This window comes from Salarias fasciatus, chromosome 20, assembly GCF_902148845.1.
Source record: "Salarias fasciatus chromosome 20, fSalaFa1.1, whole genome shotgun sequence".
Taxonomy (NCBI): domain Eukaryota; kingdom Metazoa; phylum Chordata; class Actinopteri; order Blenniiformes; family Blenniidae; genus Salarias; species Salarias fasciatus.
In genome coordinates, this window is record NC_043764.1 from 27,021,022 (window position 1) to 27,036,050 (window position 15,029).

At 43.9% G+C, this 15,029-nt stretch overlaps 1 protein-coding gene across 2 annotated transcripts; it reads left to right on the forward strand.

Moving 5' to 3' along the window:
* Nucleotides 1-2,822: 2,822 nt before the first annotated feature.
* Nucleotides 2,823-9,075, forward strand: bcap31 (B cell receptor associated protein 31). Of its 2 annotated transcripts, none has more exons than XM_030118932.1 (8): nt 2,823-2,963; nt 4,412-4,505; nt 4,576-4,676; nt 4,755-4,899; nt 7,086-7,221; nt 7,761-7,881; nt 7,973-8,073; nt 8,153-9,075. In XM_030118932.1, exons 2-8 carry the CDS (start codon nt 4,414-4,416, stop codon nt 8,177-8,179), a joined length of 723 nt encoding a protein of 240 aa, XP_029974792.1. In that variant the 5' UTR covers nt 2,823-2,963; nt 4,412-4,413; the 3' UTR covers nt 8,180-9,075. The 2 variants fall into 2 exon arrangements, with proteins under 2 accessions (XP_029974792.1, XP_029974791.1); XM_030118931.1 differs by having other exon boundaries at nt 2,837-2,963; nt 4,409-4,505.
* Nucleotides 9,076-15,029: the final 5,954 nt, after the last annotated feature.

The following is a 15,029-nucleotide window of genomic DNA, read 5'->3' on the forward strand; positions in this document are numbered from 1 at the left end:
TTCAGGCGATCTCTTTGTGACTTTGTTTTTGTTCAGTGTCTTTTTGTAGTTTTATGTCTCTGTTGTTCAGTGTGTCTTTGTAGTTGTTTTGTCTTGCTTAGTGTGTTTTTGTAGTTTGATGTCTCAGTTTTTGTTCAGTGTCTCTTTGTAGTTGTTTTATTTCTGTTGGTCAGTGTCTCTTTGTAGTTTTTCTGGCTCTTTGTTGTTGTTCAGTGTCGCTTTGTAGTTGTTTTATGTTTTGTAGTTTTTTATGATTCTTTGTTGTTGTTCAGTGTTTGTAGCTTTGTCTTGTTGTTCAGTGTGTTTTTGCAGTTGATTTATGTCTTGTTGTTGTTCAGTGTGTCTTTATAGTTGTTTCTCTCAAGGGATCAAGGTTGCAAAACGTTCCAACACACAGAAAATCCACCAACATCTCTGTGATACGAATCACACCCACAGCTGATGGTAACACCAGAAGGATGTGGCATGGAGTTCAGGAGCTGACGGACTACAAGACCAGACAATGACACTTCTCTTCCAGACTGGCTCAGCAACTGTTGTGCACACTTTAAAATCAATCCAAAACCTGTCAATCAGAGAGAGGCCTTGTCCTCTTCATCTGTCGGACCAGCTCTCACCAGACGGAGGACCCTGGCCAGGTTCAACCCACAATAAGCTATGGGACCAGACAACATCCCGGGACGTGTGTTCAAGGTCTGCGCTGGCGAGCTGGCAGATGTACTGACTGACATCTTCAGCACCTCCTCCTGTCAGGCTGTTGTCCCTTGATGCTTCGAAACATACACCGTTGTTCCAGTGGCAAAGAAATCAGTCCTGTCCTGTCTGAATTACAACCGCCACACCAAATGTGATGGAATGATTTAAGCGGCTCATCAAACAACACATCAGTCAGCCTCGCTGCATTTCTTGAGGATGCAATATCCACCACCCTGCTCCACCCTGCACCACCTTTCACTCAGGCAACACACACCTGGACAATAAAGACACCTACTCTCAGATCCTGTACATTGATTTTAGCTCAGCCTTCAATACAGTCATCCCCCAGAGACTGGTGGAGAAACTCCATCAGACACCGCCACGGCTGCATAGTGGAGAGAGAGGAGAACATGAAGTTCCTGGGAGTGCAGATCTCACAGGACCTGAGCTGGAACGACAAAACCTCAGCGATCATCAAACGGTCCCAGATGAGGCTGGAAGCTCCTGAGAGAGCTGAAACAAGCCTCTCTGCCCACCACCATCCTCAGGACCTTTTCAGAGGAGTGGTGGAGAGCGTCCTGACACACTGCTTCTCCACATGGTGCTCCAGCTGCAGTGTGTCTGCAGGTAAGCCCTCCAGAGGACAGTCAGGGGATGACTGATTGACTGATGTCTCCAAGTTTTTTTTATTTCTCTTTCTTGTTGTTCTTTGTGGCTATTTCATGTTTCTTCATTGTGTTGTGCATCTGCAGTTGTTTCATGTGAATTTGTTGTATTTTCTGTTTCCTGCTGTTGCTTGGTTTGTTTTTATGAGTTTTTTTCTCATTGTTTTTTTTTTTGGGTGTGTCTCTTCGCTTCAAAGTCCGAGCAGTGGGGGTTTATCTGCCTCGCACCAGCAGCTTTGAATCATTCATGATTGGGTGTGAGACAGTGACTCGTCTTTAATGGATGAGATGGTCTACAGGGTTCTACTGACTGATTGAATCAGATGGCTGATGGATCATGTGACCACATTTTCATCTAAAATATTTATTCCTGAATCACTTGATTTCAGGATTTCAGGTAATAAGATAATTTCCCTTCTGTTTTTCCCCACATGCTTTTTTTGCTTCAGTTCATTTAATTTCTTTTGTTTCCCCAGCAGCTACATAAATAATTATTTCTTTAATTTGAAATAACCCTTGACTGCTGTGAGGAAGTTGCAGGTTTTCATTCTGTACATGAAGTGTAAAGTCTTTAAATTGACCTGATCTTTGAAATTTAAGCTCGACAAATCTTGTTATCAGTACAGGTATTTAATGAAAGACTCAGACCTGGAATTCAACAACCACATTAAGATACTAAGAAAATTTGCAAACTACACTCTAAAAATTAAAGGAATCCCCGAGTGAGCAAATTCAGAGAAACTTACTCATGCCTTTAATTTTATCAGGCTGCACTATTTTAAGTGTTTACAGGCCTCATTGAAAAATCTGTTGGAAGAATCTTCACTAACAGAAGGATTGTGAAGTGGAGCACACTCCACCCGAGCTCCAGTCTCTGGCTGCCGTTGAACCGTCCAGAGACCCGAGGTTCTCAGGAAGAGGTTTATTTAGTGTTTCAGAGTCGGAGGAAACAAGGTGAAGCAGCTTTTTCTTCCTATGCTCCTCACCTGTGGAAAAAAAAAAAGGAAAACTTCCTGATACACTCATTTCTTTTGCATCAGGACTAAAACATTAATATTTCCTCAACTTTCCATCAAACAACAGATTTTACTTGTCTATTTATCTTTATCTTAAAAAAAAACTTTGTTGTATTTATCCTATTTGGTAATGCTTTTCCCAATCTCTTAATCGTATTGTATTTCTCAAATACTTAAGATTTTGATTCTCAAACTCCTTGTTATAATGTTCAGTATGTCCTTGTAAAGCTTTGTCAATTATGAATTTGTTTTTGACAAATGCTCTTTGGATTATTTTAAATTATTTGTAATTTATTGTGATTGTTCAATTTTAATTTGTTAATTTTGTTAACTGGTCATTTAACTTTTTAAATGAAACAGTTTGTTATCGCTTTAAAAACGACCCTGATGCAAGGGGCTGTCATTGATAGACCACGCCCCCTCATCTCTCGTTCATCCAATCAGGTTTTAGGATGAGTTGGCAGGTTCATCACACCGGAAGTGTTTATATCGGCAGGAGGCTAGGCTAACAGGCTAGCAGGCGAAAGTCTCCGGAGTGGCGGCGGTGTGCGGACCGATTCTCCCCGAGCCTGCTGAAGCTTTCCAGGTGAGGGAAAGGGGCGGACAGGACGATGCAGGTCCGTCCGGTGGAGCTCCGGAGCTCCGTTTAACCTAAACCCGATTCGACAGACACGAGCTAACATGCTAACTGTTGCTAACAGGCTGATAAACTTGTCCCAGATTCAGACAACAAACTGTTCAAGGGACGAGTTTTCACGCAGCGGGAGGATTCATATATAATAATGTTCAGATTTTAAAACATGCTAGAAAGTAGACAGAGTCCTTTGGTGTCGGATGGATAATTGCTTTTAGTTTAAAAACAGCTAGCATGCTAGTTAGCTCAAGCCATGCTGTCACTTTCTCACAGCAAATAAACATCTTGATCCGGTTAATCTCAACTTAATCCCAGCAGACACCCAAACCTCCAGATTTATAACCATAGTTTGGGTTAATTAGTCAAATCCTACTGTTTGTGTTGGAATGTTCAGGGATGTGTTGACATTTCAGCTGTGTAGCGTTAAAATGACTCATGAAATATGAATTTAAATGCATATTGCATTTTTTTGTGCCAGTTTTTGAAATGAGCCAAATTAGAAACAGGATTATCATTAGAACGTGGTCATTGAATTTGATTCCTCTCATTCAGACGGATTTTAAAGGGGTTATGGCTCGTGTTTTCACAGTGTGGCGTTAAAATGACTGTTCAACATAAATATTTTTACATTAATCTTTTTTATTTGTCAGATTTCTAAATGCACTTGTGATAAAGTGATTTGAAACTTTGACGTTAAAATCAGATAATGAATAGAGGCATATTTGTATTTTTATCTGTAGAAAAAAAGTCACATTTTCAAACAAGGTGCTGCTGCAAACACCAGAAATGTTCCAGACCCTGTAAATTTGACACAAGCCGACTGTTTAAAATGGTGCCTCGATGATCAGGTTCCTGTACAGTACATCTAATTTAGGATAGTTTCATCAGTGTTGCAGCGGTTTGTTTCAGTTCCTGTGGATGTGCCCTGAGGAGTTTCTTCATGCAGTCACATGTTTCCAATGGATGTCAGATGAGGAGTGAATAATCAGGAGCAAGGACCGTTAAGTCTCAGAGTTTACAGCTCCCGCTGACAAAAACTGAGATCTACTGTTCAGATCTTGGTGGGTTTCACTCCTAAAGAGGATTTGAGCCCCCCCCCCCCCCCCCGGCTGTTTTCAGTTCCTGGCCCTTTTTACATGACAAAGTTTCAGAATAGTTTAAACTGCAACATTTTGAAAGCAATGTCCGAACCCTTAGTAACAAAAACACAGCTAAAAATGTTGTGGCGCTCATGACCAGAAGCAGCGTGTCAGAAATGTTGCCTCGACCTCTGTGTTGGTTGTGTAAACGGGGCCTGGATCTGGTCTGGATCTGATCAGGATCTGATGTGGAATCTGGTCTGATAACACGATGAGCGGTGAAGCTGAAACTAAACTGAAGGTTTGTTTCCTGGTCAGAAGCGATGAGTCTGCAGTGGACCGCCGTGGCCACCTTCCTCTACGTGGAGGTCTTCTTAGTGCTCCTGCTTTGCATCCCCTTCATCTCTCCGAAAAGGTATCACACTCTCACACACACACTCCACCACTCTACACAGCCGGAGTCTTGATGTTTTTTGTGTTTCCAGATGGAACAAGATCTTCAAGTCTCGGATCATGCAGACCATCGCTCTGTACGGGAACACCTCCTTCATGGTGGCCATCGCCATCCTCGTCTTCCTCCTCATCGGTGGGTCCCCGCTTCACCCCACCCCCGTGTGTCTTATTTTGAAATCCCCGCTTTACTGTTTCCTGTCTCTCTCATCAGACGCCTTCCGTGAGGTGAGGAAGTACAGCGTGACGGAGAAGGTGGACATGGCCAACCACCCGACGGCCATCGAGCACATTCACATGAAGCTGTTCAGAGCGCAGAGGAACGAGTACATCGCCGGCTTCGCCCTGCTGCTGTGCCTGTGAGACACGCACGCACGCACACACACACACACACACATACATACACACACGCACACGCACTCTTGAATGAATGTTAACGGTGGTAATCAGAGTATTTGATGAGCTGTTGATGTCGGACTCATTCAAAATGACAGTGAGACCAGAGGAGGCGCCGTGGCTCAGTCCGTCATTCATTTGACCTTCGTCTAAGCCCCGCCTCTCTGTTAGTGGAGCTGAAGCTGCGCTGAGACCAAAAGGCTTTTACAGTCCAGAACTACAAACTCAAAATTTTCTGTAAACCTAGACTTTTAACCTGGAGTCACAGCGTGCTCCCATCATCTGGATCGATCAGACTGTAACTCTGAGACATGAGTGATGCTGCTTTGTAAGATTCCAACCTCAGTGCTGTCAAACTGAACTCAAAGCCAAGCTGTCAGGATGGGATTGGAGAAACGTTTTGACATTTCACTGCATTTCTCATCATTAGAACTGACTTAACTTGAGATTGGAGTCATTTTGAGTAGTAATTGTTTTTTTGTTTTTTTTTTTTGGTGAAATTAAAGACATTTCCCTCAGGTGTGCTTTGCACAACAACAGAAAAAAAACCTTGAAGTTTAATTTTGAACTTTGAACTTTTGGCCCAGATAATGTGTGTGAGACTCCGGGGTCAGACCCAGACTGTGGGAGTCAGATGAGGACCAGCAGGTGGTCTGCTGCGACTCTGTTGGGCCTCCAGGGGGCAGCAGCAGCTCTTTAACCAGAGCCAGCTGCACACACAAGCACCTGTTGGTCTCTTTTTTTTTTTCCTGAGTGGAAACTGAGGCGCCGGCAGCTGCTCCGATTATTTCAGGAGCGTGACGTCACGGCGCCGCCATGTTCAGGACCGGGTGGGAGGGGGGCTTCCTCCTGACTGCGTGGCGTTTTGACGGCCTGCCTGAGCGCGACGTGTCGGCTCCACGCCGCACCGTGCCGCCCGGGGTTAGACCCCGATCGGTCTATATGAGGACATTTTGTCTGCCCCGTTGTGTTGCTGCCGCTGCCGTGTGGAAATAGCAGCGAGGTGACGGCGTGCTGGAGAGAGATCCACCCAAGTGTCACACGGCGGTGAATCAGCCGCCTCGTGCTTCCTGCTCATTCAGATCGTTTACATCCTGTCCTTTCGGTCCAACCACGTGGAAACCTGACGCCGAACGTGCACTTTTACTGGAAGAAGATGAAAGAAATGCAGGGAACTTAAATCCCATCGCCGACCCCGGCGATGCCGCATCGGCCATCGGAGGGCAACGAGGGAAATTACCTTCAACACAAAACCTGTGCTTCACTTTGTGTCTGTTTCCAAGAAAACGACGCTCGGAGACACTGAAAGACGACTTTCAGAAGCTGCGCCGACTCTGAAAACACAACAGGACAAAGGCTTTTTGTGCACATGCCCAGTAGTTCAGGAGTGAAAATAACCATCTTTTTAACGCAGCCTGAGACGCTCCTGTTTCTGTTGAAGACATCGTTTTCATAGATTTATCATTCACACTTTTTCTTCAGGTTTTATGAGTTTATTTACGTTCAGCACTTTATTTCTAGAGCGCTTTAAAAACAGCTGAGGAGAATCATGCGCAACAGCAGTCCAACTTTCTCGCCTGCCTGTCAAACGACAGCGTTTTCACCATTCCCGTGTTTAAAGGACGTCATTTTTAAAAATGCCGCCGTGTCAACGCGAAAAAAAACCCAAACGATCTTTAAAAGAAAAACAGAAAAGATGCGTTTTCTCTTGAAGCGTCGTCGTGGAATCTTTCCCCCGGAGACAAAGCAGCAGCAGCCTGGTGAATGACCGTCTCTCAGGAATGGGGGCAATTATTCATCCACCCCTCCAGTTGTCACCCCCCCTCCCTCCCTCCCCCGCTGCGGGTTATCATTACATCACCTCCTGCCAGCAAATGTCAGGACTGTGTGTGAATGGAAGTCAGTTCAGTGCCTCTTAAAGGCACAGAGATCAGTGTGTGTGTGTGTGTGTGTGTGAGTGTGAGTGTGAGGAGCCTTTACTGTTCCTCCTCTGACCTGCAGGTGGCGCCATCACCTCACAGTGGAGGCAGCAGCTCCACTTCTGGTTTTCAGTTGAGAAAACCTCAAGAGGCTCCAGCAGCGTTCCGGCCTGGCTTTGTGTTTAGCCTGGTTAGCTCCCGTGCTAACGCCCCGTGTGTTTCTGGTGCAGATTGCTGCGCCGGTTGGCCACGCTGCTCTCCCAGCAGGCCTCGCTCATGGCGTCCAACGAGGCCTTCAAGAAGCAGGCGGAGAGCGCCACCGACGCCGCCAAGAAGTACATGGAGGACAACGACCTGCTGCAGGAGGTGGCGCGCGCAAACACACACACACACACACACACACACACACACACACCTCATACTCCATGCAGATGTTGTTTTGATGGTGGCCCCGCCCCCTGGTGGTCATGTGATGCAGCGGCGGTGGCCTTTCTGCGCCCGGCGCCTCGTGCTGCTGGATTGGGTTCACAGCAGTAAAAACGGGCTTTTTATGGCCCGGCCGGCTCGGTTAAAGGTCTGAGCCCGGCAGCTGCTCCGCTCCGTCACACTGAACCGCCGCGCCGACACGTTGGCGGTCGACGCGTGACCCGCACGGCTCACGATCTAATCTTCAGCTTCCATCATGGAGGCATCGAACTTTATCTTCACCTCCGATTTTCCACATTTTAAAGTCGACTTCAGATCTTTTTGCTTTTCTCTGGTTTCTTCACAGCAAAGTTTCATTCTCATTTAGTCTCTGAAATAAGTGTTAGTTATGATATAAACTTCACACAGAAATTAAAGCGTGTGTGTGTGTGTGTGTCAGGAAGTGCCTTAGTGTGTGTGTGTCTGTGTGTGACTTTCAGAAACTGAGAGACGCTGGTGTGGAGCCGCCGGAGGCCGGAACGAAGGGACCGCAGGAGGAGAACAAAACCCTGAAGGAGGAGGTGAAGACCCTGAAGGAGGAGCTGGACACCACCAAGAAAGGTAGAGGGGGGGGGTCATTTAAAAAAATGAAAGAAGGAGAGCCTCTGTAATTTGTCGCCTGGATCCTGAAAGGTCGTGTTGTGTGTGGTAGCTCTGCAGAAGTCAGACAGAGACGTTTCAGCCATGAAGAAACAGGCGGAGAATCTGACGGTGGAGTACGACCGACTGCTGGAGGAGCACAGCAAGCTGCTGGTAACACACACACACACACACACACACACACACACACACACACCCCTGACCTGTAGATTAATTGTGTTTTCTTTTATAGGCGAGCAGCGACAAGAAGTCGGACTGAGGAAGACGAGGGTCCCCTCTCTCCGTCCTCTTCATCCCCGTCCTGTGGTCAGCTGATGGCGGCGAGCTCTGATTGGTCGATCAGATCTGATCTTCTGCGCCTGAACGATGCTTCTTCTGTCACTGTTTTTTTTTTGTTGTTTCGTTTTGTTTTATTTTGAATAGAAGAAAACTTCCTGCATGAAGTCGAGCTGCATTCCAAAATAAATTCCTGTGATCTCGGCTTCCACGTGCGAACGTTCCGCTCTCCTTTCAGTTTCGTCGAGTTGGAGATCATTCCGGTCTGCGGAGAGAGAAATCATTTCCTGAGCTTCATTCCAAAATAAAAGCATCGTGCGCTCACGCCGAGGTTTAAAACTCATTCTGAATAGTCGGTTCATGTGGATGTTGAGTCTTTTCAGGTGTAAAATGTAACGCTGACGTTGGATTTCTCCAGTTTTATGCGGTTTTCATCCAGCAGGTGTTTGTTTTGTCTTTGTTTTTTGTTTTTTTTTTTGAAGAGTTGTTGAAACCGGTTATGTGAGGCCTTAAAAGTACCCAGAAGAAACGAGAATGTGGCAGAAACACCGAGCTGAAGCTGAAGGCCAGACGTGACTCGGCGCTGCCCCCGGTGCATAGAGCTGGTTTCACATTCTTAGTGAACACTGTCGATGTAGCGGTGAGATGAATCACGGTAATGTTCATTTTATTCTGAAAACCTAGAAAGTGGCCCCGATTCGCTCCGTTTACAGTTTAGGAAAAAGGTTTAAATTTTGTGGTTCCAGGTTTTCCTGTGAACGTGGAGCTCTGAGGACGTAGTTTACAGAGTGTGGTTGTCGGGTTGATTCTTCACGGTTCTCATGTCTGTTCGGGGTTTGCGGGTGGGGTTGTTTGCGTTGCGTCATTCTGCTTTTTCATGACGATCTTCGTATCAGAAGTTCAGAGAAGATGGTGAAATGTTGGGAATGTAGCTTCAGTTTGGGTTGGCTGTAGTTTTGTTTGTTTCTGGAACTTCACCTTTTGGGGATTTCACTCTTTTTTTCTTTTTCTTTTTTTTCTTTGAATGTCGGATGTTCTGCTCTCATCGGACGGTTTGGTTTTTGTCTCCAAACTGTTTCAACGCTGCATGAAACTTTTTTTTTTTCCGTTAAATTTTTCTGCTGTGAAAGATTTACTTGTCAAAATAAAATGTTTCCACAGAGGAAAACGTTTGTCGCACTGCTTCTTAACACTTTACAGAATATGACTGTTAGTAACGTGACTGATGGGGTTCCTCAGGGTTCTGGACTGGGACCCAGACTGTTGGGTTTCCTTTTTTTTTTTTTTTTTTTTTTTAAACCTGTCCGGTCCAGCATGGAAGCAGCAGAATGGAGGTCTGGCTGCTGTTATGTTCCCCGCAGATTTGCTTTTCCAAGAGGAGCTTATAAGCATAAAGGGTAATGGTTTCCTACTTTATTTGTTTTGAGTGCTGATACATGACATTGCTGGACAAAGCAAACAAGAGTGGAGAGAAGGAAGATTAGATGTTCTTAAATGTCGACCGGCTACCGCACCTGCATAAAGATATGACAGAGGGCATCCTATGGACTTTTTTATGGAGATTATAGCTGGTGGTGGACTGGGTCGTGCAAACTGAGGATCCAGGTATCAAATTACACCAGCGCATCAGGCGAGGCCTACTACAGATCAGCATTAGTTTAACCCACCACAAGAAAACAAGGTAACGGAGTCCACATGCAGAATATGAACAGTGATTACAGATCGTGGAAATGTGACAGTGATCATGCACATATGACCTCTGACCCCTGAGAAGACCAGAAGCAGGCCAGAGAGCCCCTCAGGGCCCAGACAACCAACGGCCATCCCAGAGCCCAGATGCTCCCCCAGGCAGACCCCCACGCACCAGCCCAGAAGGGGGCAGAGGAAAAGCCTGGCCAGGACCCCCAGCAGCCACGGGCCCCAGAGGACCAAGACCGGCTGGTGTTCCTCTGCTTCGTCGTCGTCGTCCTCCTCCTCTTCTTCGTCCTCCCTCTCAGCTGTTCCTCCTCTGTGTCTCAGTTTTCAGAGTTCCTGAAGGTTCGAACTGTTCATTCTGTCCCCACACCAGAGAAACTTCAGAGCTGCTTTCACAGAATAAAGTCTCTGTTCCAAGGAGTGCGTGTGTGTGTGTGTGTGTGAGTGTGTGTGTGTGTGCGCACTCTCACCTCATAGTGAGAAGGTCATTGGCTGAAATACGACCCAGTGTGCAGGCTGCATGCGTGGGTTTCCTCTGATTTCCTCCCACAGTCCAAAAACATGCTGTGAGGTTAATTTGTGACCCTAAATCGCCTCTGTGTGTGTGTGTGTGTGTGTGTGTGTGTGTGTGTGTGTGCGTCCTAAGATGAACTAGTGACCTGTCCAGAGGGGATCCTCCGCCGCTCCAGAACGACCCTGAACAGTATGTAGGTCGATCAACATGAGGCTCAAATGAAGACTTCAACAGTTAAAAGCATCTCGATCCTTCAGAAGGGGAATCAAACCGACGTCCCAAACCGATCAGGTTTCAGCCAACACATCCAAAAGGAGTTTAGAAACTCAACATGGACCTTTGGGAGTTTAGTGAACTGCACCCTGTCCGTGGAGCGGCTTCATTTGAAGATTAACACACACTGTTTACAGTCAGATGTCTGTTTGGATGTTGGTGTTGTTGTACGTTGTGTTTTTCAGATCAGTGATGTTCTCATGAGATAAAAGATCCATTTGTGTTGATGACATGATAGAAAATGTATTAAAATAATTGATTTTAAGATAAATAATTGTGGCACTAGGACAGATCCCTGAGGGACGCCTCAGCCCCCACCCTCCCCCAGTAACCATGGAGACAGGCTGTGTGGTTGTCATGACGTCGGTTTTATTGCTGTTGGTTCGGTGGTGAACGAGCACAGTGATCACAGCATGGCAACCCCTCGCAGGAGGTCAAAGGTCAATGAGACACTGATGACATCGTCGGGACTCGAACATTCGTCTTCAACTCGCCACTTTTTTTTCTTTCTTTTTTAAAATTATTAATCAGTTTATTGCTTTTTTAATTATTTTGGCCGATGACTCGTCGACGTCGAGCCCCGAGTTCTTCTCACTACTGTTAATAACAGCTAGCGGCTAGCAGCTAGCGGCTTTTACGCTACTGTAAGTCTACTCGTTATGGATGGAAGACGGCTGCGTACGCACAACGTCACATAAACACACAATAAGAACAACAACAGGAAGTACAGCGAGAACAACAACATGAGGTCACTGCGTGAAGGCGGTCGGGCTGGAAACCGATGAGAAAATAAACAATCGTAGAAAAGAGCGAACAAGCTAACAAGCTTTGTTTTTGAACAATTTGAGCTTCACAAAAAATCAGACGCTGTAAAACCAACAAAACAAACATCCGTTATTTGATATTTTCTTTCATTTGTAACATTTTCATGACTTTTTGTTTCAGATTGAAGGTTTTTATCAGGACTATTTTGTGCCTGACTTGAATGATTTTAATTTGAAATTCTTACTCCACATTTAAGTATTTTTGATATTTTTTGGAGTTTCTTTTTCAGGTTCAAACTATATTACTTTTTTTTTTTAATTTAAAATTACATTTTTGTTGGTTTAATTTTCATATTTTAATCCAAAAACAGTTTTGATCCAATTTTTTTCAATTTAATTTTGTTTTGTGTTTTTGTTTGTGCATTCGATGTTCCATGTTTATTTTTATGAATGTTTTTCTACGTTTGTTTTGATGAGTTTTCAATCTCTCGTTTTAGTTTTATTACAGTGAGTTTTCCAGTTTCTGATGATTGTCTGAACTAGTTTCTTTTCATCTTTTTTCCGTTCATGGCTTTGTTTCACTCGATCTATTTTGATCGTTTGCAGTATTTGTTTATTTCTGTCCTGTTTAACCACTATTTGTTGTTATTTTCTTGGGTTTCCACCCAGCGTCTCTCGGTTTCCAGCCCCATCGTGAATGTCTGTCCCGTCTGAGGAGAGCGCCCCCTGCTGGTTCTGTTCAGCTTCCAGAATGCTAAGACGCTACTTATCGCAACTTTTAGTTATTAATTCATTAATTTGCTGTAGCACCAGTTTTGGTTCGTTGTTAAATCCTTAAAATCACTCGAAGCTGCAAAGGATTGTGGGTACAATGGCTCTCCTCTGAAGGAAATGAGTGGTTGAAGTTTGCTGGACTGCATCAGAGATCCAAACCTGCAACAAACGTTTGGATTCGGAGACTCAGAAACGTTGATTGCTGTGGATTTCTTTCACAATTTGTACTAATAAAATACTCAGTCGACATGTTTTATTTTGTTGTTTACACAGATTTAACGTTTGGTGATCATGAAACGATACATGATCAAAATCAGAATCACGAAATACAAAAATAAACGTGCAGACTGAATTCAGATCTTTTCACTTTTGTTTTCACTAAGCCAAACATAAAAAGGTATTTTCTTTAGAGATGTCAGATTGTCACAAATAGAAAATAAAACTCAGAGAACCTGAAGGACATTTTCTATGCGGTTATTTTAATCTTTAATCTTTTTTTTTTTTTTTTTGTGAAAGTTTCTGTACAAACAAACGTGTAAAGTTTTAAAGCTTGAAAAACGTTTGGATAGAAACTTTTGGTCCCTTCCCAAATGAAACACTTCCTGATCACAGCTGTGGGAACTCTGAATTTCCTGAGTCGTCCATCAGATCAAAGTTTTTTCAGTCAGAGGATCGAAACGTTTCGTCGCCGGTCGGAGAAAAACGGGAGAAAAACAACAACAACAAAAAAAACTAAACATTTCTTTTTTGGGATTTTTTAGAAGATTAAAATGATATAAAAACTAAATATGTTGCTGTAATGTATTTTTAAAAACATTTTTTAATTTGTTCCGTATTTTCCATTTTAAAGTTTGTTTTTGCAGCAGGTCAGATTTTTCTTTACAACAAATGTGATCTTTTAATTTTTTTTTTTTTTTTACAAAATTTAAAGGATTAAATTTTGATCATTTTATATTTTATATTTTATATTTTTAATTTACAACCATAGAAAACCAGAAGCAGTTTCTTTGTTTAAAAAAAAAGACTCAAAATAAGTTTTTTAAAAAATAGATTTTTACCAATTATAATGAATTAATTCAGTTTAAAAAAATCTTTTCTTTGTAACTTTTAGCTGATTTTGAAACAAATGCAACTTCTAAAGAAAGTAAAAAAAAAAAGATTTCTATAGTATTTCCCTCACATAGGTAAAAAAAAATGTAAAAATCAGCATCACTTCAACCTAGTTCGTCTCCAGCTGACAGAAAAAGAAACAGAAAAACAAAAAAAGAAAGCTCGGTGCCGTTTTCCCTTCAGTTTGGATCAGAGATGCGGTCGCTGCAGGTTTTTGGCAGAAGAGCAAAGACAAGATGAAGCAACGTCACATTTTCCGTTTTTCTTATTTGCTTTTTGTCTTTAAATGGCTGCAGAGCATCTTTTTTTTTAAAAAATCTCAGTCCTCCGACCCTCCAGGCTCCCGACACAGTAATGATACTAAAAAAAAACAAAAGAGAAATGTGTCTGATCAGATTCCAGCTGTGGGATACTGCCGCTGCGAGTTAGCGCTGTTAGCGTTGTTAGCGCTGTTAGCACAGGTAAAGTCTACAACGCGGCCGATTCGCCTGCTCCAAGATAAACTTCATTGTTAGTGTTTCACCAAACAGTTGGTATCTTCCGAGAACAGGGACTGGCGCTCTGAAATGGAAGGTTTCTCTCCACTTTAAGCCCCGCTGGTCTGCGCCGGCGGTGGAGGGGAAGTCAATCCACTGTAGCGTCTGGAAGTTCACCTCCTCCAGGCACCACCAGCGAGTCGCTGCTCCTCCTCCACTTCAAAAACCAAATTGTCTCCGCGATTTCTGTTGGTCTTTTCCTTGAAAAAGCGTTTCTTACATTTGCCTTCGCCAATAACGAGACTAAATATTTGTTTGTTTTCTAGATTGTTGGTTTTGGACGGGAGTTGAAAGAGGAAGGAGCAGACGTCTTCTCTCAACGGGGCTTTCAGGTTCACCGTTTGGGGTTTTCTTTTTGGCCCATTTGGTTCAGCATTTGGACCAAACCGTTTCTGTAATCAACGCTCTTTTCTCAGTCTCTGGCTGGGATTGTTATCTGGAAGCTCCCGCTGCATGCTGGGAAATGTAGCCGTGTGAATTCACTGAGGTAGCTGAAGCTGTTTGGGAAACGTTCTGCGGTCGCAGTCGGCAGTTCTCCACTCAAATCTTACTGGTTTTGTTCTTTTCAAGAGCCTTCGGGGGTCTGAGGGGAAAAACAAACCCCGACATAGTTCATTAAAACACAGACAGAAAGAAAGAAGGATGATAAAAAGCTAAATTGAATCTAAAAGTTTAAAAAGACTTGAGCACTTTGAAGAGTGGAGACGTTCCCTTTCACGGTGCATCGCAGCGATGCTCGCTCACGCCAGCCGGACGGACGCTCCAGAACCGTGACGGTTCCCTCAGATGACAGGATTCCCACATAAAGTGCTGAATATAACAGAGTCAAGTGAGAAATTTCAACTGAGAAAAGTTTAGAAAAAAAATTGTTCATGTTCACATTAGTTTTAGATTTAAAAGCTGAAGTGAAGGTCTGAAGGTGCTGCAGCGTCCGCCGGCTTCACGTGAACTGTCAGCCAATAAAACCCCTTTATACTGCATCAAATATAGAATTCCAAAATAAAAGTTCTATTGTCCCGTTCGTATCAGAAAAAATAAAAGTCTCCACAAAATAAATCTCTGATTTGTTTTACAAAAGAAACATTGCTGGCGAACGATGTGCAAACGTGTGTAGCGTCAGCTTACATTCTAACCGTGTGGGTGGTTGCTAGGAGACGGAGTTGTAGA